Below are 23,537 nucleotides of genomic sequence, written 5' to 3'. Positions count from 1 at the left end.
TCACTGCCGGGACGGCCAGACGCGAGCGCCTGACGCGCGAAACCACTTCTGAAACAACAGCGAGTACGTACAGCTGTAGGATGTTTTCGCTCAAATGTCATTTTTCCATGCCTTGTTGTCTGTTGGGAGATGCGGCTGGGCTTTTTGTGCGTTTGGTTTCTGAGACAGCTGGGGTCAAATTTAGAGTGGCGAGGGAGGCAAAATAAACCGGAGTGGGCACGTAGCGTTTAAAATGTCGAGACTAAAAGTGACACATTCATCTCACGCTGTTTGTTTTTATCCTCTCTTTACAGAGCACCTTTCCTCCCTTGTAACCAATGGCAGCCTCCATCCAGACGCTTCCTCGCCCTGGTAAAAACTTCCAAAGCTCGTTCCCAGCGCCGTTCTTTTCACCCCGCTGCAACATGGGAAGTGTTGGCAGTCTGGTGGAGAGGCCCGACGTGTGTCCTACAAAAGTCAAACAGGCCGTTCCCCAGGTGAGGCCCAAAGCGTCCAATGGCCTTCTGAAGAAAGGCTTCACTCAGAGGGAGCTCCTCAACTACCTCAACATCACCAGGTGGGGCCTTCATGGTGCATTTCCAGGTTGTTGTCGCATTCCACCACTCCATATATTGTGTTTCCAAACAGAAAAGAGCCCAAAGCCAACCAGAGCAGTGGCTCTAAGAAGGACATCATAGCCTCGATTGGCAGGCATCAGGAAGAAAACCTGTACGCCAAGGTCTTCCACAAAAATGGCACAGAGATTGATTTGACAAAGAACTCGCTTCCAAGTGGAGCGAAATATGAAAAGGTAAATATTTATTCTTAACAGCCATACGAGAGTTAAAAATAAGTTTACTGCTGTACAACAAAAAAATACATACACACCTTTTATGCAAAGATTGGGAAATTATCTGATTCAAAATGGAGAGTTATTGTAGCGAATAGAACGTCATTTGACTTTTGCTGTAGAACCAGCCAAGGAACACATTAGCTTCCAAGTAACCAATGTAGGTGTTTTTTTTTTTGTTTGTCTTGGCATAAAGCCAAGGATACGCTAAATGGATCATATTTATACCGCTCTGGATGCATCCGCCCCCGCAGCAGTCGTCAATCACCCAACCGTTCAATCCAGTTCACAGTCATGGACTGATATTCTCTGCTTGAATTCCTTGCTTGCAATCAAATGTAGCAAATTGGCGGTCAATTAACTGATGCTGAGAAGTCTCGAGTCTCAGCCTCCACATAGTATGTGATTTCCTAAATTCTCTTGGGTGTTTCCACCAGGGCCACTTTAGGTCATCTGCCTTCAAACCTGTCACTCCCAAAAACTTCAGTTCCATGCAGAACCTATATCCGTCTTCCAAATCGGAAGACGCGGACCACGGGATCTCAAACGGGCTGCACAGAGCCTACGGCCATGTCTCTAAAACCGTCTCCAGCTCATCTTCGTCATCATCGCCCTCTCGTCACGGAGGCTCCTCTGGTACCCACAAGGTACGCTGTCTCTTCTGTGTCAGGATATAAATTGAATGGCTCATGCGCGTTTGATGAAAATACCCTTTTGAACTCAAGCGAAAAAAAAACAAAAAAAACACACAAACACAAATGTTGATATGAACGTAAAAGAACCAGACAAAGAGCCCCAGGTTGGCCAGGCCTGCCTTATACCATGAGATAGAAGCCACAACTTTGTTAAGATGAGACCCAAAGGAGTCTTAAATTTGAAACTCGATTTCCAGATTTGTGACTTTTCAACTTTGACCTTGTCTGACATTGCACCTACACCTCATTCGAACCGCTGCGTAGGCTCAGCCCACCCTGCGAGGGGCAAGCCAAGACGATGACAACCTGTCGGACTCGGGCCACAACTCCATGAGCAGCCTGCCGCCGTATCGGCCGCCCTTTCGCCCAAACCAGGCTCACATCAGGTCCGTGTCACTTCTGAGCCTTCTCTTCTCTTAATCACGACTTGAAAAGGATATTTGACTTGATTTGCCAGCGCATCTATGGGCCACATCAACACTATCGGCTCCCTGGACCGCACCAAAGCCGCTGGGTCGGGAGGCGGGACCATTGGGGAGATGGCGTGTCGCAGCATGGCAACGCTCAGCCGCTCGGTGCCATACGAAGGGGAGGCTCCGCCTCCTTACGATTGGACCCTCTCCATGTCTGTAGAGGAAGTGGTGAGTATGACAATTCTGTTTTGTAGCGGTCAACGGGACAAAAAGGATGTGCAATTAAATTGATCACCCAGTATGTCAATTCAACCTATTACCGTGCAAACGTGTGAGAAGTAAACTAGTCAGTAGGATTGTTTGAATGCGTGAGTAAATTGTCAGCATGTAAGCAGATGAGAATTCAATCAAATTGTATGAATGTGTGAGTTAATTGTCTGCATGTAAAAAGATGAGAAATAGAATTGTATATATGAATGAATCATTTATAAACAGCAAGTTGTGCAAAAAGTACAGAAATGATGTTCATGTCCACACGCGCATTATGTTTGTTTTGGATTCTTCACTGCACTTAGTTTTGATTTGAATGTTTGATTTTTTTTTTCTTAATTCCTATATCTTCATATGAAAGTTGACTATTGTGTAGCCAAGTAAATGTCAATTGACCTTTTGACTTTCCTTCTGCTGTACGGACGTACTGTAATACGGCGATAAATACGTGCATTTAAAATGAACTTTCAAAGTAAAATTTTCTGTTTTGTTTGTCTTTGAAACTTAAGACGTAGACTCACTTTGTTTTTTTTCAAAGCATTTTTGTTTCATTTTGTTCATGAGTTTCAGTTATTTTGCTAGATTTTCCTTACTAGAGTACCTTACTCAACATTCATAATATGGCTCCCTGGAAGGTGCGGGATTTGGAGGAGAGGCTTGTGGAGAAAGAGCACGAGCTGAAGCAGATGAGAAGAAACCTGGACGAGAGCGAGGGTGCCATCGCTCAGGTGAATTTCTCATCATCCGTGTCCTCCATCTTGTTTGAGGCCTGCGCCTGACGCACTCCCTGCGTGTAGGTGTTTGAAGGCAAACAGCGTCTGTGGGAGAAGGAGGTGGAGGAACTGAAGCGCCTCTACGCTGCCAAGCTGCGACAGGTTTCCCAGCATGCCCAGCGATCCCAGCGTGCTTTCCAGCTGCAGCTCTTCAAGGCCCAGCAGGAGAAGAGCGGACTTCAAGAAGAGCTTGAGGATCTTAAAAGAAGCCAGGAGGGCGGATCCAAGGAGAAGACAATTAGTCCCACCCTGGAGGAGACACAATGGGAGGTGTGCTACGCTTTATGACAGGGAGAAACACTCGCTGACGGGGATTCAAGTGAATTGTTTGTTGTTGGCCCTCACTTATGCCTTTCAAGGTTTGCCAGAAGTCCGGCGAGATCTCCTTGCTCAAGCAACAATTTCGAGACTCTCAGGCCGAGCTGACCCACAAGCTGAGCGAGATCTTCCAGCTGAAAACGCAGCTCAGGGAGACCCGACTGGAGTTGTGCAACAGGGACAGCCAGGTCGATGCGCTGAAACTCATCATGCAAAGCTCCCAGTGTCACAGAAGACCCTCTCACAGTACCAGCGACCAGGGGAAAGGAGACGAGAGCGCAACAGGTAGCATTTTTGGCATCTTGCCTCCAAATTCAGTATGGGACATTGTCGGTAGAGTTGATAAGTTACGGGAAAATTTGCTGGTTAGCTCAGTGTTTTTTTTTTTTGCTTTTTGGGGAGAGGGGATCAAAACGGTGTTATATTGGATGTAATTCCACTTTCTACCACTTGACGACGGTACACCTATTTATTTTGAGGTGCTGTCAATTTGAAAAAGAAGTTAAAAAAGCAGGCCAATGAATTTCATTTTTAATTTGGGCAATTCACCAAACTATGTTTTTTTTTTCTATTGGCAAAGTTGCCTTTCCTACTCTTCACCACAAAGAAATAAGAGTTTACAGACTTAACCTAAACTTGCCAACTTAAGCAAGAACAACTCAGCAAACTGTTCTTCGGACTTCATTTTCTGTTTGGGCCCGAAAAAATACAGTGTAAGGGACAAGTCCAAAGCTAAATTGATAAAATTGTTGCGTCTGTGAAGCATAAGAGTGATCATAAACCTCGTGGGTTATTTTGAGTGCAACAAAATGAGTGAAAGCAGGTCAGCAGCAGACATCTCCCCGAGCCCGCCGATGAAGCATGTGACCATTTTTTGCTGGTAGGAGGGTGCGCGGGCCTGACCGAGGAGCGTCTGCGCGCCGAGCTACTCTTGGAGCGGCGCCAGAGCGAGGCCCAGGCCACGGCTTTCGAGGAGGAGAGGCGGACATGGCAGACACAGAAGGACAAGGTCATCCGCTACCAGAAGGAGCTGCAGGCCAGCTATTTAGAGATGTACCGGCGCAACGCAGAGCTGGAGAAGGAGCTGCGCCAGCTGAGAGCTGTCCGAGAGCCAGGAGAGGGGAGTAGAGACGGGACTTTGGAAAGAGAAGAGCAAGCGCTGAAGAGCGACGTGGAAAAACAAGAGGACGCTCCATCTTCTGGTTTGCCGTGGATAGACAGGATCGAATCCTCGGAGATTTGATCATAGCGACAGGGAAGACGAGGCAGGCTGGGTCCGGATGGTAGAACACCAAACTACGATTAATTACCAATCAAAGAACCACACTGTTTACCTTTTCAGATACACGTGCACCTCCTTCACACGTGCTAAGATTTTCACAGAAAAATCTGTGCATTGGCCAGTGTGAAATTAAGGAAATGTTATCATTTTGGCACAAAGCTAATCCATTTATTCTTTGGCAAAGGTCACATTTGAATTATTTCTGTTTTTATATGACAAACCGTGTGTATTTTGAGGATTGGAAAGAAAGCGTCCGAAGACAGAAGACACGAGCACATCCTGCGGTTGATGTCTTTCTCAATGTGAATGTGTACATATAAGCAAATGATTAGCATGTTGTTGTTATTCTGCTATTGATCTACAGCCTCGACAATAACCAAAGGATTCAGAAAAGATTTATTTAGGGCCTGGTAAGCTTTTTCCGGATTCAGGGAGAAAAAGTTGTATGTAGAGCTTTCGTATCAGCAATGTTTGGTGCCAAGATTTTAATGCTCGTTTGTGAAAACTGCCCCACTTATGGAAATGAGAATGTTACAAGTGTATTTTATTCCCCACTTCCTTGACAGATTGATATGTTGTGTAAATAAGGATATTGTCCTACTGTTCTTCAGTGTACCTCAAGCACACTAGGGCTGAACAATTTTGAAAAATGATCTATTTGTGACACATACACCCTAACCCCCCACACACAATTTTGTCATTTCTTTTCAGTCCTCTTCAAGAAATATATGATTCTGTATTGCAATGAAGCCTATTTGTTGTTAAAGACAAATCTTTGATTTAGAAGTATGATCAAATGAAAGCAAATTAACCAATTAAAAAAAGAATACGCTTGAATACGAGTTGACTTACACTTTAACTTGCACTCTTAAACATTCTCTCAAACAAAATAAAAAATAAAATAAAAAAGAGTATCCCAAAGGTGTTTTGTCAACAAAAGTCAAATCTTAACTCAAATGACAATAATGCAAACAAATGAGGAGCTTTAACTTTTCATGTTTTATGACACGATGGGATGTAAACACGTGGACTGCACTTCTTAAGCACTAGTCTTACCCAGACACTATAGTAAATATCAGCCAACGGACTAACTCCAATTAAGTGGTTTTATACGTATTTTTCAAATTGCAGCCTTTGCGCTTGGCAAATGTCATTCTACTACATTTTCGTTAGGAATTTGATTGTCAGTTGTTCAGCCCTAAAGCGCACCACTGGTATTTCTGGGTCTTTTTAATGCAATCAATCACCCTGCCCTGCTTAAAAATGATATGTTCTAGTCTCCTTGACAAAAATCCAATGCAAGATAGAGGTTTGATCTAAAAAATTGTATGTATGTATTGTCATCGTTTCTGTCCGTGTGTCTGTGTGCTCGCCCCTCCCCTCCTGTGTGCCCCTGATTGGTTTGATTGTTCTTACCTGGCTCTTGTTACCTGTCGTGTATTTAAGTCGTGTCTGCCCCTTACTCCTAGTCGGATCATTGTTGTCGTCATGTCCTGTTGTCTTCTTGTCCCGGTCGGTCAGTCAGTCTAGTTGTTGTTTTGTTAAGTCATGTCACTTTGGTAAATTAAATTCTACAGGATGAAAGAGGCAACTTTGAATCATGACTAAATTCTATCATCATTCATGATAAAGTCTCACAACAGCACCCCCTAGAGTAGTGATAGTGATACTTCAAACTCACCCACAATCTTGACAGAGAACACCTTCTTCACGGTAGCGCTTGCAAGATCACTCCCATGGATGGCCACGTACGTCCTTTTGTCGGTGTCCTTCAGTGAGGCAATGGTCGCCTTCTCCCTTTTTGAGTCAGAGGTCTCGAAGTTCCCCCAAGCTCCAGTGCCGCTAACCAATTCGAGCTTTTGACCTTTATTGCAGGTGCATATGTTGTCCGTATCGAACGAGCAGGGTGTGGCTGCCAGAAGTAGAAAAGATGAATTCCTCCCAAGCAAAGTACACCGTTAACAATGCTGGCTTAAGAAAGAATTTGCGTTAAAAATTGGAGCGGCCCATGCAAGTCGGGTGAGTTTGCCCAAACATATTTGTTTTGTTGTTTTTTCATTTGGTAACACAAAGTTGAATAACTTTCTGGGTCTGTCAGCACTTTTAAGGGTGTACCAAAAAAAACGAGTTTCCTTTAGTGCTGACTTTGCAATGTCGATCGCGCATCTCAAAAGACAACTTCGACTTTTATCTGCAGCAGCAGCATCATCCGCAGCAGCGAGGCACAAGAACTCGAGGAGCAACACAAGTGCAAGCTGCATCGCATCTTGAGGTTCAGCATTGCAGACGATCTCTCTCCAAGCACGCAACAAGTCTTGGCGGCGGTAGGTAAGACACAAGGCGGACGCAGTGTGCAAGTGATAGCTGCTCCGCCCGCATCATCATTGACACCGCCGCCACTTAAACGACAAAGGCACGTATGACGGACGAATCGGAAGGCAAGCCCATTTTGGAAGTCAATGCAATTGTTTTCAACTCAAATGAAAGTCAACAAGGTTTCTCAAGTGCCACGATGCCCCCTGGCTCCTTTTTGGCAACTGGTTATAGTGCAAAGGGCAACGGGTTTGACACTAAGTTGCGCAAGTGACTTTAGATCATATAAACACATTATTTTGTTCAGGCAAAAGAATTTGTATCATTTCCAAGGCATTCATGATGAATCTTATTGAAATGACTTTTGATCATTTTTGCGTGTTCATGGTTTTTCTCAAGGTTTGGGACACAAACAGCAGCATGTGATCAATACTTGATTCCTCCGTCTGTCTGTTCCATTTTTTCTTTTTGTCAGACTCTTTAAAGCGTCAGTAATTCAGTTTATGATGCGTTGAAATCTACAGCTATGTTCCACCCGTTAAGTCTCATATTTAATTCATTAAAGTAACTAAATATATTACTATTCCATAATATCACGAAAACCTAAATGTTCTAAGAAAAATAGGAGCCCTCCAAGAACTTACTCGTCTTCTCATCACGGAGAGGCTCCGTGTAGTTACGGAAATTATAAGCCTTGTCAAGTGGCCTGGAATATAAACTTTTATTTCTGATACCTGGAAATGAAACATGTCTGGTTACATATTTACAATTAACTCGCATCACGTACAGAAGAGCAGAAAATGCAAACAGATATGAGTGCCTGGACTCGGGAAGCGAGAAACTATTCTCAACCAAAAGAAGTCATTTGAATCTCAAAAACACACTCACGCATACACGCACACAAAGAAAATTAAAATCTCCATTATAAATAAAATCCAGATAAGCATTATGTGTGTAACACTGAATATAGTTCTATAGGTTTCATGTGCGACAGCTATGCTGGTGCAGTGCTTGCGGAGCGAATGAGGCTCACTGATGTCAGGTGACATCACATTTTCCAGGAGGATACTGGGAACATGCATTTGGATACCATGGAGCACTGCGGGACTGCGCCGGAAATCTGTAAGGTGTTCTTTAATTAACTTTCTTGACACTCCCTGTGCTGTGAGCATGAGCCCTGAGGATTTTTGAGAAAGGGGAAAAGAAAAAACAAAACAAAAAAAGATGCTTCTATTGCGACTGTCTTAAAAAGAAAACCAAACCTATGCAACAGACAATCCAGCGGACGTCTCTACCCGCGATGAGTAAAACTGAATCACCAGCCTCCGGGCAATTCACAGCAATGGTCGCACCTCCAACTCACATGGCATGCCAGTATCAGGATATGCGGCGCGTTGGCGAGCAGTGCATGTTTGCTCAGCTATTTTACATCAGGCTGTTTCGATGGACGACGGGAGGAAAGCACATTTCACAGTAGCATATAATTTCCTTGATGTCGAGTTTGTTAAATACATACACGGAACAAAACAAACGGCTTCTACTTGGGGAGAATCTTGCTGGTGGAGTTAGTCACACGTGGGCTGTTTCCACACCGATCAGTGGCTCTGGATCAAAGAGGTGCTTGAGGCAACAGTCTTACTCGAGTGCTACTGCACGTCTGCACTAAAAGGTGTTCTCGTTGCCTTAAGAAAAACAAGTAGGTTTTTTTTGTTTTTTTAGAAGACAATGCAAAAAAAAAAAAAAAAAGCCCAAAGAGCAAACACTATAAATAATCATCGTCACCATCATATTTCTGCTGCAAACAAGTTTGAATGAGTGATTCTCAGTCAAGCAATGTTTGGTTGTGAGGACATTCTTAATGACTCCTCATCCCACGGCAGGTTGCAGAGGGACCCTGAATTCTGCAGGGTGGCCAAAGGTCTCCCATGAGCACCGGGATCAAAGCTTACTGCTTGCAAGAATGGGTCATGGGCAGGGACAGAGGAGGCAGGTCGTGGCTAATGGTCCTGGAGAAATGCAAGGCGCTCCAGAGAACTTCATCATCCTCTTTCCCAACACAGGAGTGCAAGCTATCAAAAGTAAATCTGCTTGGCGTGTGAAGGATTCTGCTCCATGGGGCAGTACGGGCATTTCAACCTGACAATACACAATACGTTAAGTATGTGAGAAGGACACAATAGATAAAAATCAACACATCAAATGAATGTTGACTTACTTCCCAGCATTGGTCAGTTTGTTGAGAGCATCTCTGGAGATGACGTGACCGCAGATGAGCTTCATGGGCGGGTTGCTCTCCGAGGTTTGTTGTCTGAGGATGGGGCAGGCAAACACCGAGTGGTACCAGCATTTCTTGCCGAGGTCGATTTCGATCTGGACAAGCAAGGCGGATTGGTAGAAGACTGTAAAGAATAGGGAAGCAACACACTGGGGGGGGGGGGGAAGAGAGCAAAACTCACGGGCAGCTCGTCTTTGTGCGTCCAGACACCGCTGCATTGCCGCTGCTCGATCACCTGCTTTATGTTCATCAGCACAGGCAAAGCCATGCAGCCTGAGGCAAAGCTGGGGGGGGGAGTAAAGCACTTGGTCACGTCGCAACCCCAACAAATAAATCACAACATGAAAACATGTAAATTTTGACGTGGTTCCCGTCAAACGCGGCAGGGCACTCACCTAACACTAAGAGGAGACTCCACAGAGAGGCCTAGTAAAGCGCATGCGTCCCTTGTGAAGATATTGCAGATCTCCGCCCACTGATTGGTTTCCAGCAAACTCCGGTATGGAGAGTTCTCAATGCCATGACGCAGGTACACAAGGCTACCCATCAGGATCTGAATATCTGCACGTGCAATACATAGGCGAGAGCTCAAATAGATCATTTATATTGATTGGATATGATTATGCATCACCGTGTCAAAATGTATTATGAACGCTTACAGGAAAGTAAGAATTCACATTAAACGAGAAGAGATGTACCGGAAATCTTCCCTTACCTCTCTGGTGCTGCGAAGCAAAGGGCTGAAAATGCCGAGCGTACTGTAGTGCTTCCATTTGATTGCTAATCCCCCCGCTGAGCAGACTGATAAAGTACAAGCGGTGCAATTTAAACTCTAAACTGCTGTTGAGGTCCAGAAGACGTTGGCGATTGGTCACTGCCCACCTAAAGTCGAGCAGAATAAAAGGGTTAGGGTTAGGGTATTAGGGTCAATATGGCTCATGGCGGGCGTCTTGCGCTTTATTCCAAAACTGCATTGAGGGGCCGGGAAAGAGAGGCGCATCGATTTGATCACTTTGCTTCAGCCTCATCGAAATAATATCAACTCTGTGGTGCAGTCATAAAAACAATTCAATCTTTTGTAGCTTGATTGATAGATTGCGTCAAGATCAGGCAGCCATTTTAGAACTGCCGATGATCAATGTGCAGTCAGATTCAAGTTAACATACTCGAGTGCCGGCCTCAGGTTCTGCATCCTTAGCGCTTCCAAGATCCTGTTGAGCTCGAGGAAAGGCTGCTTCATGCTCATATCTATAACTACACCCGACTCCTGGAAAACAAACGCACGTATGACATGGCAGCGCGTGAAAAACAAAAAGGCCCTACGCAAACAATAATGATGATGACTTTACCTGACAAAGATCTTCCGCCACACTGAGCATGCCTTGTCTGTACAGATGCTCCACAATGGTTTCACTCAAGTGTTTTTGTCTCTCTGGAGTGTCCCACACAGTCTCTGCGACCACAGCACTAATCTCGGCGTCAAAATTCTGTAAAGACACATAACGTGTCAGGTTATGACAATGTTTCAGTTTTTTTTTTTTTTTTTAAGCAAAACTGATCGTTCTTCTTCACCCTGTCGATTGCTTTGCCCACTTTAGACACGCTGCCGTGAATGTCCTTATGTCGAGAGGCTAGCATCTGGACTGTCTCTTTGATATTCTTACAGCACTGAGCCATGGTCTGAGACAGGACTGAAAGATCTCCGTCTTGGACTCCTGCAAAATTAAAAGCATTCTTTCCTTATCAAAATAAAAAGAATGAAATCAACATTTATCAGACAGGAGAAGACTGATTATCTTTTCAAAGAAAACAGTGTTTTCCTTACCAAATGCAACCAGCTGTCCTCGTATCTCACAGACGCTGCGCAGGAGTTCGTCCAGCCTCTCCTCCGACTGGTGGCCGTACATGACGAAGCGGTGAAGCACTTTCTCCAGCTCCCGCTCCACACACGCACACTGTTCCATGCTTCACACGAGACACACACACATACACGCACACTCACCCACAGTTCCAAAACACCACCTAGAAAGGAAGAAAATTTGTGAAAATCAAATTATGGCCAAATAACAGTACATGGGTAAGGAATGTTTCTTCAAGTGGCTCTAAATGCAAATAACAACTTGGATGAACTGGGCTTTAAAAAAAAAAAAATTGCTTAATGAAAATGACTAAGTGCTCTCGCTGACTACTGTTGCTTGCTCTTGCCACAGGAAAATGGTCTTGTCTGTTTTAATCATCCTCTGATTGAATCTAACAGGAACTACTGTATTCACAACCACAATCCAAGCAGTCTAAATATTCAATAGTATTAAGCAATTTGGATGTGTGAGGCTTAACACGTGAATTCACACATAGACAAGCAAACAATCTCACCTGAGAACAATTCACAGTTCCCAATCAACTTGCCATGCACGTTTTGGGAATGTGGGAGTAAACCGAAGTACCCGGTGAAAATGTTTGACAATTTTCAGACACGTTACTGAATCATAGGCAATGCGTTTGTGCATTGACTAGTTCAGGTTACGTATGAACAGATACGTGTATATTTTATTACTAGCAAAAATGGGAGTTTTGAACACGGCAGGGAAGTATTTTAAAGTGCTGGTGTTCACACGACTACAGTCTACGATCAGGCCTGGTCTGTGTCAAGTCTTGAGGCTTTGTGTTTACTAACGGCGAAACCTCATTTGATCATCCGACAATATGAAATAATACCTGGAGATTGGTGAGTCTTAAAATGTATTACCATTTTGTTGCAAGGACTAGATCACGATGTGATTTATTGTTTGTGTGCGTGTAGGTTAAACACCGTCTTTTACACAATGCTAGCCGAGGCTCATTTATGCTAAAGGAACAACAGTTAATGTATGCTATTCCCATTTGATGATTTTACACACCAACTGCGACACTTAGTCCATAAAAATGACATATCTGTTACTATTAAAATGGGCATGTCGGAACGTCGTATAACAGTGCAGACCGTAAATAAACCGTATCAAAGCTCGTCACTGCTAGCAGCTAATTTGTTAGCCAGCGGCTAAGTGACTTGTCAAGGCCTAAATTAACTCTGCAGGGAATGGCGACGTAGCCACTAATGCTTGTTAATAATTTCCCCGGCACATAACGTCTATAGACATATGAATAGTTATGAAGATACGTTCGAAACAAAACCCACTTACCGATCTGGATTAGTTAGCAAACATTAGCGTTAGCCACTTGTCTGCAGTTGTTAGCAGTCCGAATGCGGATGTTCCTGTGTCGCATCATGACTGATAACTTCACAGTAAAAGTCTTGCAGCCACTTAGCAAGTCCAACAACTTTTGCTGCGTTCACAAAACTGCCTCCATCGAAGAACTAAGGCAAAACATAAACACAACAAAACACAAAGTAATTACTACCGGGGATAAAAAGAAGAAAAAATATAAACGCATTATTTTGTGTTTATGTTAGAAGGAGGGCGGCTCGGTGGGGGACTGGTTAGTGTGCACGTCCGCCTCACAGTTAGGAGCATGTTGGTTCGATCCCCCCCATGCATGTTTGCATGTTCTCCTTAAACCCGCGTGAGTTTCCCTCCCACATCCCAAAAACATGCTTGGTAGGATGTGGGAGGAAACCGGAGTGCCTGGAGAAAACCCATGCGGGCACGGGGCGAACATGCAAACTCCACACAGGGAGGGTCAGAGGTGAAATCGAACCGGCACCCTCCTAACTGTGAGGCAGATGTGCTAACCACTGCCCTAAACTGCATACATTTGTAATAAATATAAAACCAATGTACAGATGTGAGTTTTTTTGCGGAAAATGTTCCTTACAGATGGTGATTTCTTTTTCTGAAACAGTGAAGTGCATTGCATTGTGAACACATCAAATTAGGTAATAATTTGACACAATCTTCTGCTATCGTCCAGGTTCCCACTTGTACCCCACAGCTTTGTGCTGTGATTTTTATTTCTTTTTTTCAAATAAATAGTACTAATTGGATATTTTTACCAAATCATGTCTGAGACCTTTTCTGATGACACTTGGCAATTGTTAATGTTAAACTGTGAGCAATTTACATAACATATTTCCATTTACATGCTAACTTAATTCCAACCGTTTCGCTTGAGTTTCGTTGTACGACACTCGTGTGTAAAATTTCTTTGAGTTTGTCAGATGCCTTTGAACTCTAGTTCATATGATGGCAGAAACTGATCTAAGCGATTGTTGTAACAGTGTCCATCATCACACAATACTGTAAATGTGTGCATTTATTGAAAACTCTGGAAATTGGCAGAGTGGACAAAACATCTTGCCATGGCACCTCCCACGCTGAGTGAAATCATTGGGCAAATGAGTTAGCAACTTTGGCTTTGTCTGCAGTGAAATACTTTCCATTAGCATGTGACGAATGATCTCTTGAGGTATTAGGACAGACAGGTTTAGTCAAACTGGCAGTAAACATATCCATTCAACCTCGCGTGGCTCATCGTACGTCTTCTGCCAACATAAATACTGTAAATGCTATGATCACCATTTGTAGCATTGCTTTGTGATATACGAACCACTGGCTGAAGTCAAAGATCCAGGCAATAAGAGACAAACTTGTGCATACCTTCCTCATGATGCGTGAAGGTAGCGTGCACAAGCAGCCTTTGTCAAAGCGGGATGGGTTGCAGGCACCTTTGACCTGTCCTCCCCACACCTAAATCTTGAATGAATGAACACACATATTCACATTTAAGGATTAGGGAAAGCTGAAAAACACTTTTGTGAAGTATGTAGTCCATACAGTGCACTTTGTATTTGCTTTGCCCGAGCAAACTGCCAAAGCAATGGCTATCGGTCTCCGATAGTACGGTTCTATATATAGACGGGCCCTGTGACTGAGCTGGCCCTAAGTGTCAGATTCCAGTCGCACTCATCCGTCATGACTGGATCAGCACCTGCTGCTAACTATAAACCCACCCGGCCCAGCGTTCACAAGAAAGCCAATGCCCACCCGCACAGCTCAGAGAAGAAAAGTCAAGAGCCAGGGTAGCCTCAGAAGGCACTTTGACCAAGGCCAACTCAAAGGGGAGGGGCAGAAATGAAGACGGGAGCACTGGAGGATGCAACGTGCAGGCGAGAGATGCCCCCATTGCTTTTTTATATTGAAGCCTGATCCATGCCACCGCAGTGACCTGAAGCAGTGAGGCTCAGTCACATTTGGGTTTTACAGAGCTACGAGTTAAGAGTGCTTGGATTTTAGGAGACACTGGAAGACAGCCTCGAAGAGACCTATCTTTCTTTCCAAAGGTACAGCACCAGATATTCTGTGGTTTTATTGATGTAACGTTTGAACTTTGATTCTTGTAAGAAAAAAAATAACACTTGTTTTTTGTACAATCTTTTCTTACCCCAACAAAATGAAAACTCATTCACCGCCAGCCCCTCTTAGACCTTCCGTAATCCTACCATAGAAAAAAAAGAAAAGAAAATATATGTATTTGGAATTAAATATCTTGATTCTTAAAATACATGAATATACGTCATTGGCAGTAAATGAGTTTTAATATATATTCTGGGCTTTTGTGTCTAATTGGGTTAGTTTGTCTCATTGTTACTGTTTCTGCATAATCCAATACTTCAATTTACAGCAATGCTATTTTAAGAAAATTTGATTAAATGGTGTTTGGTTGTTTGTGCACTATTATGACATTATTGTTACAATATCATTGCTGATCACTAAAGACCACCTATCAGAACAATATTATTTATTATTATCAAGTTTCTTTCTCTTCAAGCAGTATGTCAATGCTAATAAAAAATCAAGTGAATTTACACATCCCATCTCAATTCCACTTCAGGGAAAAAAGCAAAAGCAAGCTAGAAGACAGACTGGAGGGCCACATTGAGACTTTGGTGCTTGTGGACTAGTGATGGACAGCTGGACTCTTCAAGAGGACAGCTACTCATTGCTGCGCAGTGTACCCCGCACACCATTTACCTTGTACCATCGGGACGGCACCCCTAACCACGTTGAAATATTTGACATCATACGTTCTCCAAGTCAACGCGGTACCATCTCTGAGACCACTTGCCTGTGTGACATCTTTGGGGATGAATGTGAGTCACCCTCGGCCTCCAACAGTCCGGTCGTAGGATCATTTGTTCGTACCTCCTCCGTGACCGAGGTGGAGAGGACATCTGTCCGATCACCCCTGGCGGATGATTTGAATGACTCCTCAGGCTCGTACCACACGGCACCGGACTCCATTGAAGGAGAAGAGGAGTCTGATCTAACGACGAGAATTTACAGTCCCGCACTGGAGGGTGAGTCCACTGAGTCCGAGCAGCCTGAAGTCCTTGTGAGCTCGGACCTTTCTAAAACTAGTAGCTTCAGGGAGAAGACTCCTTCTCCTGGACACCAAAGCTCCTCTAGCCTCTGCTCACAGGAAATAGCCTCAGTTTCATGTTGTTCCTCTGCCGAGACGAGATATTCACCCTCGTTACTTTGTCCAGAGAGTGAACAAGTGGAACTCACTCCTGTGTTAAAAAACGCAAGGAAAAACAGCGAGCTCAGCTTGTCAAATCAATCTCAAACTCCAAGTCCTCCCTGTGAGCCAATGAACTGCGCTATCTCATCCTCCTCAGAATCAGTCGACACAAAGACTCAGATTAGAGATACAAAACCTGAGCCAAGGAGCACACACCTTCATAAAACCACCAGTGTTTCACCTGCCCGCAGCCCCGTTGCTTTTTCTTATCAATCTTCAAATTTAGAATCCAGAGCTGGCGTTTCATCTCACTTGCCTTTGTCAGGATATGCAAAATCCCAGCTGGAAGAAAGACTGCTCTCTTCTGAACTGAATTTTAGTTCCTCCTTACCTAACTCTCAAGCATCATCGCCTTTAAAAGAGCTGAGCAGAAGGCTTTCCCTGCCCGATTTTATGAGCAGAGGCTTAACGCCAAGTCCAGAAATAAAAAGCTCTCCCCTTTGCTCTGAGTTCACAGATCTCAGCTCAACAGAAATTGACTTTAAAAACACAGAGTTTGGCACCACCATCTCAACACCTTCCACAAGATACACTCCCTCCCCCCCTATTATATCATTCAACCCATATCCTGTGGATGGTGGCGGTGTGCCTGAATTAAAGCATAGTACCTCTTTAGCACCTGACCTGCTTAGTGCACCGTTAGCACTACCCAAAAATGGGTCAAGAACCTCCTCACCCGGAGACTCAAGACCAAATTCAGCATCTGAAATGATCACCAATGTCTGTTCCCCTGTCATCAGTTATAGCTTGTCTCCATCACCCGGTTTCAGGAGCACCTGTTCTTCCATCGAGAGCACACACACAGCTCATTCACCTGAAATCCGGATCACTCCATCATCCCCTGAGACCAAAAGGAAAGAAAATATTTCTGAAGAGCAAACAGCATCAGAGTCCCCTCTTTTAGAGTGGGCCCCAACAAGGAGTCTCACCACCTCCCCTGACATCACTGGGATGTCTTATTCTGTAGTTCTACCTAAGGAGGGGGACGCTTCCCCTTTTCCCGAGCTCTGTCATCTCCCGACTGCTGAGACTGATACCGCACGTTTATCACCTGCAATAATGAGCTCCTCCCCTAGTAGAGCGAGTTCACTACAAGACTCGTCTCCCACATCAGGCTTTTCGGGCTCTGAGCTACAGGCTGAAATATCTCAGTCCAGGTCGCACGCATCTTCACCTCAGTCAATGTGTTGCACTTCCTCACCTGAGCTGCGATACCAGAGCTTAAATTCTTCACCTGAGCTCAAAAGTAGAGATCCATCGCTTGCTACAGCGTCTCCAGTAAACAGATCTAATCAACCTTCGCCATTAATCCTTTGCCCTGAGTACAACACTCACTATTTACAGCCTACTCCTCCTTTGGATACATCTGGGGGGGTTACCTTCTCCCCACCCCACCATCACATAGGGTTGGAAACACAGAGCATTCCACCTGAATTTGAATTGGAAAAAGAAGTTGAAACGTCTGGACACACAAATAGTTCCCCAGTCGTGCCAATTCAGTCGCTGGTATCTAATTCACCTTTTTTAACCGAGGAAAAGTTTGACCAGGCATTGACTCAGTGGCAACCGAGGGACAGACTTACGCCAAAGGAAATACCTGTCGCTGGTTTGACGTCCTTGTCTCGGGAAAATCAAAACACCGGGACTATAAATACTTTTACTAGCCCCACAATTGAAAAGAAGTCATTTCCTCATAATTTTGTGTTCACTAATATGGGCAGGGTTCACCATATTTCTAACAAAGCCAAATCTCTGCAGAGAGAAGAAAAACGACTGCACCACCACACACATTATTCATTGAAGTCAAATTCCACATCTGAACATTCGAGACAAAAACGTGGTGACAGAGCGAAGTTTGCACAGAATATGGCCCACCATATAAACAGGAAGAAAACTCCCTCTCCCCCATTAACCCGATTTACCCCTGTGCACATTATAGAACCTGAGAAACCACGCCGACAATGGCAGAACAGAGCCCCCTCTGACTTTGCAGCATCCTCACATAGTGGTTATTTGAAGAAGACTGTATCAAATAGGGAAAGCCCCGATATTGTCCCTCTTGACGATGATAATAATAGTCAGCCCCACCGTGTCCGACTTGGGAACCAATTGGAACTGGAGAGGAAAATTGAGCTGGAGGAGAAGAGAGAAAGGCCGAGGGAAAGGGGGATGAAGAAAGAAACACACAGGGAGGGGCGGGAAATTGAAAAGGGGGAGGAGTGGCAAAGGGATGCCGGTTACAGAGAGGAACAGGCTGAGCTGCCATTCAATGCCAAGAATAGAAAAGGGCCTGTTAGTCGCAGTACAGCCCCCACAAGCACGGAGAGCTGTCAGGCACTGCCAACACCGCATTCCTATTCAGAGGGTTTGCTTGCCACCAGACGGCCACGGGACCAGACAAGTCGACTTAAACTCGCTCCTCAGCGAGACAAAAGTGCTGGTCTGACCAAGCGACTTCAGAATCCCGCGCCACCAAACAAGTTCAGTCCTCGATCGGTCACAAACAGGCCTGGCCGGAGCTCAAGTTCAAGCATGGGAAGTGAATTGGATGAGGCAGACAATGAGGTGAAGTGGCTTACAGACGTGGCTTTTCGTAGCCTGTCCAGCCCCGAGGTGGATTACCTTGATATGTACAACTCCAGTCATCGATCATCTACCAACATCTCGCAGCCCTCTACTCAGGAGAGCCCGGCGGGGATCAGTGGGGCCTGGCCGACCTATGCTGATTTCAGGGGTTCCGCTTCAAGGCTGGACAGTGACGAAGTCTCACTACAGCAGCAATCTCTATACCGTTCCGACGGAATCCATCCAGACCGCTGCTATGAGAGGGGAAGCTTTGAGTGCATTGATGTGGCTGTGGAAAGAGAAGACACTAGGAAGGTCACAAGAGGAGTACCAAAAAGACAGATTCAGTTGAAGAGGAAGGAGAGCGTGGATGACAGTAGTGAAAATAACAGTCCCGGACTTCCTGTGATGGAGAACAGCCCCTCGCTTCAAAGGCATTGCAAAGAGGCATTGTTGAGACGGTACAGTTCACCAGCAGCAGAGCAAGACGGCTACGCTCCAGAGCACAATCCTGATCCTGTGCACAATGAAAGAAAATCGCAACTTCCAAAACCTATTTCTCTGGATGAAACATGCTCTAAAACAAAGATGGCCACTTGCCTTATCAAGAGTGTTTTGTCCAAAAAGATGCAAAGTGTTGATAAACCATCTGAAGAGCCAGATGGAGATGAAATGAATCCAAGTTTGGGGGAAAGTAACACGACTGAGGAGCCCCAGGAATGTGACGACTCCAATCCTACTCTGTCCTCTAAATACGGTCATCCCTGTGAAGTTTTTGCTATGAAAGAAGAACAAAGAGATGACATCAGACCAGCAAAGAACTTTGTCAAGAAATCCAACAACTGGCTGAGCACAGACGACGGCGACAGAATTTCTAACCATTTGCACACTGACGACCAACAGTGGGCTTCTCAAGAGGGCAATACAACTGCACCAGCATCTGAAATTAGATCCAAACTTAGCGTGCCGTTGGATACCTCACAGTCAAAAGGTGGAATACAACACATGGATGATAGTAAAACATTGCAGGGAAGAGAGGGACCCGACTCGGCCAATGCCATTACCGGGAATACAGGAGCTCCTGCTACCGGAGCCTTCAGCGCACAGGTCAGGATGACAAGTCAATATCGGGAGTGTGAAAACACAGAGGTCCATAAACAACTGCAACTGAGTGACAAGAACTGCCATGTGACACAGGAAACAGAAGAGATTCCATTTCAAGGCAGCAAGAAAAAGAAAGCATCTCTCAACGTGTGCCTTACGCCTGAGGCAGACAACAATCGAGATAGATCTTCACCAGATATGTGTTTCGGACAGCAGCGGGAAAAGGTCCAAGAAACCAATGCGGATCTCAAAACGGTTGAAGATGATGGGGATGAAGATAAAGAAGTTAAGGGCCCTATCCACAAAGTTCGAGATGTTAGGAGACTTGTAAAGAACACATATAATCTCTCTTTTAAAGCAACCAGCCGCGCATCACCCTCAGGTCTCGCTGAAGAAAGGAATGAACATTTGAACGGGGGAAACAAGGATAGAATTAAAGAGGATGCGGAAGAAACGGACAAAAGACGTACAGCAGAGTTATGCGAGGAAAGGACCAAAAAGTGTATGGTGGAGCGGAGAGATGAGAAGTTGTCTACGTTTTTGCAGAGCGAAGGGAAGCCTCCATCTCAACTACATCCAATGCAAATACAATGCAAGGCGGTTTGCTGGAAAGACGACAAAACTAAAATCTCTAAAGACTCAAAGAACCATACTGCAAAAAGAGAGCAGGACAAGACCTCCTCCAAAACAGACACACAGTGGGGGATGCAGGATCCAGCAGCTTGCGGAGCAACTACCAAATTGTGGCAACGTGACTGTAGTACGGATGCACAATCGCTGAAGGCAGACAGTGAGGACGAGCCTGTTGTTGTGAGAACAGATGGAAAACCTCCCATGCTAGGAAGTCTCCCGAAACTTCCCAGTAAGGAAAGAGAAGTGTCCACTGCTGTTGTTTTGATAAGAGATGGATCCAGCCAGGCAAAGCCATGTGCAGCATTTACTCAGGAAGATGTCCCGACTCTTCTCCAGGCCTCAACATCACCTGAGATCGCAATTACTGGCAGCACCCCGAGCAGTAGTAGTCACTCAGTTTCCATGTTATTAAAGGAGAAAGGCTACCAAGCCGATATTGGAGCAGTGGTGGGTGATAGCCAGAAGACAACTGAAGGAAAGGGGGTCCCGCGTAAACATGTCAACTGCTTGGAGATCCCACTACAGACACCCTCGGATGGTGGGTCCGAGGCACCTCAAGACAAAACTGTTTGTGCTTCGTCCACTGTGCCGAGCCCTTTGTTGCTGTCTGACCGTGAAAATAAACCCCCAAAGACCAGAGAGGACGAGGGGGCCTGCATCGAGCAAATGACAACCAGCTCATCAGGAAATCAGCCAGACCACCTTCTCAGCAAACACAAGGAACACAAAGATTTTGAAGCGGTGAAAAGACAAGACTTGACTTTCCCCCCAAGATCACCCGGGGTACGACGTTTCAGACCTCAGCCCATTGAGGTGAAGTCGCTTTCTAAAGAGATGACTGCAAATAACCCTCCAAGTAGACCGCAAACCATCCAAGTTAAATCCATTGCTAAAAATTCAGAAAAGCCAGCCGTACCTCCAAAACCAACTTGCAAATTTAAACCTGCGGATTTAGGAGCAAAGACTAATGAAGCGCCCGAATCAGCTATTCAGAACATAAAACCTCAAAGTGAGGAACGGCCTCAAACAATAGTCGTGTCATCGCCCACAATCTACAGAAAGATCCCCAGTGAGTCCTCCTCAGTGTCCTCCCAAACGAGAAAACTAGCTGTGTCTGCTGTATCCAGCCTTAAACCTCCACCGAGCAAAATGACTACAACCCTGTCAAACCCGGCCACATCTTCATCAAGCAAAGATGCTTCAAAAGGTCAGTGGCAGCAGCAGCAGCAATGGACAGAGCCTGTGAGATCCGCACATACTTCAGCTGCAGCGTCAGCGCCTCTCCCTAGTATTACCACCTCAAGTCAAGATTCAAATTCTGATCAGGTCGCAAAGCAGGTGCTCGAACCATCTTTAACAGGAGCCAGACATACAAGCCATTCTGGTGTTGTGGAGCCAAACACGGATGAAGCAGCGGTGACATCTTCAAGCAACATCAAACCACCTGCTGCTGTCTCCACAACACAAGCCCCAGGATACAATCAGCGGCAATATCTGGGGTCATTGTCCAAGGAACACACCCAAAGGGCCGCGGACCCACATTTGTACGGCTCCGATGACCCTCCAAGCTATGACGAAAGAGAGAGCTTTAGTCCACTCATGCCAGACTTGACCCACCGGCGTTTAAATCGGTATCACAACTCTTCCTACCCTCCTCCCTGTTCCTGTACAGCTGGCTGTCCTCCTCAGCCACCTTTACCCCCGCATGCACCTCATCATCACCACAGCCCACACAACCTCACCCCACCAGCGCCTTCACACTCCCCAGGTAGCGGGATACCATACCAAGCCCCCCAGCCTGTCGTCCGTCCCCACCATTTCAGAGCTGATCCTCAGCCCTTGAACTTCCAGCCCAGCTCATCGCCAAAGTCAAATCCTCTTGGTCCAAGCCAGCTGCCCGTCATGTACCAGCCTCCCCCATGTCCTCCCCACCCCTCACTCATGCCCAGTGACCCCCGGCGAATCCCTCTCCATCGATCCCCGCAGCAGCAGCAGCAGCAGGCAAGCATGCCTGGTGCTCCTTACAGCGAACCCGGGCACAGCCACTCCCCTGGCCTCGCGCCCGTGGATCCCCAATACATATGTGGGCAGTATGGCTCAGAGTATGGGGGTGACACCTCCAGTTTGTACTCAGAGAGCAGCTATGGACAGGCACCTCGAAGAGTCCTTTTGGATCCTGAGACGGGGAAGTATTTTTATATTGAGGTGCCAATGCAGCCCTTGAGGAAGATGCTGTTTGACCCAGAAACTGGCCAGTATGTGGAAGTTCTCATCCCCCAGCAAGGCATGTCGCACTCAAGCCTATATCCTCCATCAGCAGCCCCATACACATCTCTTCACAACCCCAACATGTATGGCCCAGCTCCACAGTACATGCCCTATGCCGCTCACCCTCCCACGGCTCATCCCCAGCCTCAACACCAGCCGCCTCGATATCCCGAAGCCTTATCTGCAGCGACAATACACCCAAATGGGGCTGGTGGCAGCTACAGGAATTGTCCTGGGCAGGGATCCAAACCAGAGGCCTCAAATCATCCACCACTGGACCAGAGCTACCTGGAGGGAATGTACTATGTTCCCACAGGGATGAATGCAGGCTCCAACCCCACCACACCAGTCTACTACCATAAACATCCAGCCAGCCTTCCCCCGTCAGGGGGCAAAAGGTCCTGAAATAGCGGACACCAGCAGTCTTGCTGGAGCCTGTGAAGTTTTAAATACACACTGTATAAAGTAGATGCCTAATGTTAGCTTGTAATGTTATTTGAGTTTTCATGTTGCAATTGAAGACAGCACTTGGGTGTGTTGTTTCTCCCCTGTCCTCTCGTCTGTCGAGCTTCTGTATTAAAATAAGAAACTGCTTTTGAGATAATGCTTCTTAAACATGAATGCGGGTGAGAAAGGTGCAGAGCAAATCCACAAATACTTTGTCATTTTTGATACAAGACAATTTGAACTTACTTGCTGAAGTTCTGATACAAAACAGGCAAGCGTTTGCCAAAGAAATGTCTCCCAAGAAACTTGTAAATGCTGTTGTAAAAGATACTTAGTCACTTTGTCAAATGAAAAACTGAGTCTTGTGCATGACATCTGCGTATGACAACAATCTCAATAAACCATGTCACACATATGCATTTTTTTTAAACTCGTTCTTTCTCACACTTCCGGGGTAAGTTAGTATTGCACCCAAGCACTATTGTAGTTTTCCTGAACAGGTTTGTGGGATTGCCAGGCCTCTCCCAGCGGACGTGGCGAGGGGTAGGCAACACCTTGGACTGGTTGGCCGACTATTTCAGGGACATAAAGAGAAAACAAAACATTGACATTTATCCATATGTATAATATAATGTATTGCATGTTTTGGAATGTAGCAGGAAACCAGAGTACTTGGGGAAAACACATTCAGACAGAGATTATTTCTGAAAATGAAACCCATAACACACATTCATTGAACACGGGAACCAACTCGCCACACAAAAGCTTATTCCTATATAATTCCTGTATTAACAATCATTTTTATTGTTTATTATGACATGTTCCAGTTTCTT

At 45.4% G+C, this 23,537-nt stretch overlaps 3 protein-coding genes across 7 annotated transcripts in view; 2 read left to right on the top strand and 1 right to left on the bottom strand.

Annotated features, from left to right (window-relative positions):
• n4bp3 (NEDD4 binding protein 3) overlaps window positions 1-7,794 on the top strand; it is an 18,468-nt gene extending 10,674 nt beyond the window's left edge. For 2 of the 3 annotated variants that reach the window (XM_085937353.1, XM_085937370.1), the window contains exons 2-12: window positions 294-556; window positions 628-790; window positions 1,267-1,476; window positions 1,789-1,910; window positions 1,982-2,165; window positions 2,843-2,935; window positions 3,005-3,250; window positions 3,340-3,583; window positions 4,183-6,328; window positions 6,456-6,599; window positions 6,778-7,794. In XM_085937353.1, coding sequence (XP_085793479.1) covers window positions 318-556; window positions 628-790; window positions 1,267-1,476; window positions 1,789-1,910; window positions 1,982-2,165; window positions 2,843-2,935; window positions 3,005-3,250; window positions 3,340-3,583; window positions 4,183-4,541 — 1,860 coding nt within the window. In that variant the 5' untranslated portion in view covers window positions 294-317 and the 3' untranslated portion in view covers window positions 4,542-6,328; window positions 6,456-6,599; window positions 6,778-7,794. Of the gene's footprint in view, window positions 1-293; window positions 557-627; window positions 791-1,266; window positions 1,477-1,788; window positions 1,911-1,981; window positions 2,166-2,842; window positions 2,936-3,004; window positions 3,251-3,339; window positions 3,584-4,182; window positions 6,355-6,455; window positions 6,600-6,777 lie in introns of all 3 variants that reach the window. The other variant, XM_085937361.1, reaches the window with a different exon arrangement.
• rmnd5b (required for meiotic nuclear division 5 homolog B) lies at window positions 7,596-12,567 on the bottom strand. Of its 2 annotated transcripts, XR_015068865.1 has the most exons (11): window positions 12,348-12,567; window positions 10,994-11,190; window positions 10,741-10,883; window positions 10,518-10,655; window positions 10,335-10,435; window positions 9,884-10,050; window positions 9,564-9,729; window positions 9,350-9,452; window positions 9,109-9,263; window positions 8,676-9,029; window positions 7,596-8,575 (listed from the first exon to the last, which is right to left on the bottom strand). XR_015068865.1 is itself a non-coding variant. In XM_085937382.1 (10 exons), exons 2-10 carry the CDS (start codon window positions 11,130-11,132, stop codon window positions 8,966-8,968), a joined length of 1,176 nt encoding a protein of 391 aa, XP_085793508.1. In that variant the 5' UTR covers window positions 11,133-11,190; window positions 12,348-12,567; the 3' UTR covers window positions 7,596-8,965. The 2 variants fall into 2 exon arrangements, 1 of the variants encoding a protein (XP_085793508.1); XM_085937382.1 differs by having other exon boundaries at window positions 7,596-9,029.
• On the top strand, window positions 11,567-23,102 carry LOC147060728 (uncharacterized). Of its 2 annotated transcripts, none has more exons than XM_085937331.1 (2): window positions 11,567-11,893; window positions 14,998-23,102. In XM_085937331.1, the coding sequence occupies exon 2, from the start codon at window positions 15,070-15,072 to the stop codon at window positions 22,660-22,662; it is 7,593 nt and encodes a 2,530-aa protein (XP_085793457.1). In that variant the 5' UTR covers window positions 11,567-11,893; window positions 14,998-15,069; the 3' UTR covers window positions 22,663-23,102. The 2 variants fall into 2 exon arrangements, with proteins under 2 accessions (XP_085793457.1, XP_085793466.1); XM_085937340.1 differs by lacking the exon at window positions 11,567-11,893 and adding an exon at window positions 14,091-14,446.
• The last annotated feature ends 435 nt before the right edge of the window (window positions 23,103-23,537 follow it).

This window comes from Syngnathus leptorhynchus, chromosome 2, assembly GCF_054491065.1.
Source record: "Syngnathus leptorhynchus isolate UIUO chromosome 2, UIUO_Slep, whole genome shotgun sequence".
Classification (NCBI taxonomy): domain Eukaryota; kingdom Metazoa; phylum Chordata; class Actinopteri; order Syngnathiformes; family Syngnathidae; genus Syngnathus; species Syngnathus leptorhynchus.
The sequence above is the reverse complement of the archived record's forward strand: the minus strand, read 5'-3'. Positions and strand labels throughout refer to the sequence as shown.

Excerpts from the sequence above, each read along its gene's own strand:
- rmnd5b (XM_085937382.1), bottom strand. The coding sequence starts at position 11,132 with ATGGAACAGTGTGCGTGTGTGGAGCGGGAGCTGGAGAAAGTGCTTCAC. Across the intron at positions 10,884-10,993 it reads AGGACAGCTGGTTGCATTTG|GAGTCCAAGACGGAGATCTT; the intron begins GTAAGGAAAACA and ends TTAATTTTGCAG. Across the intron at positions 10,656-10,740 it reads TGGGCAAAGCAATCGACAGG|AATTTTGACGCCGAGATTAG; the intron begins GTGAAGAAGAAC and ends GTGTCTTTACAG.
- LOC147060728 (XM_085937331.1), top strand. The coding sequence starts at position 15,070 with ATGGACAGCTGGACTCTTCAAGAGGACAGCTACTCATTGCTGCGCAGT.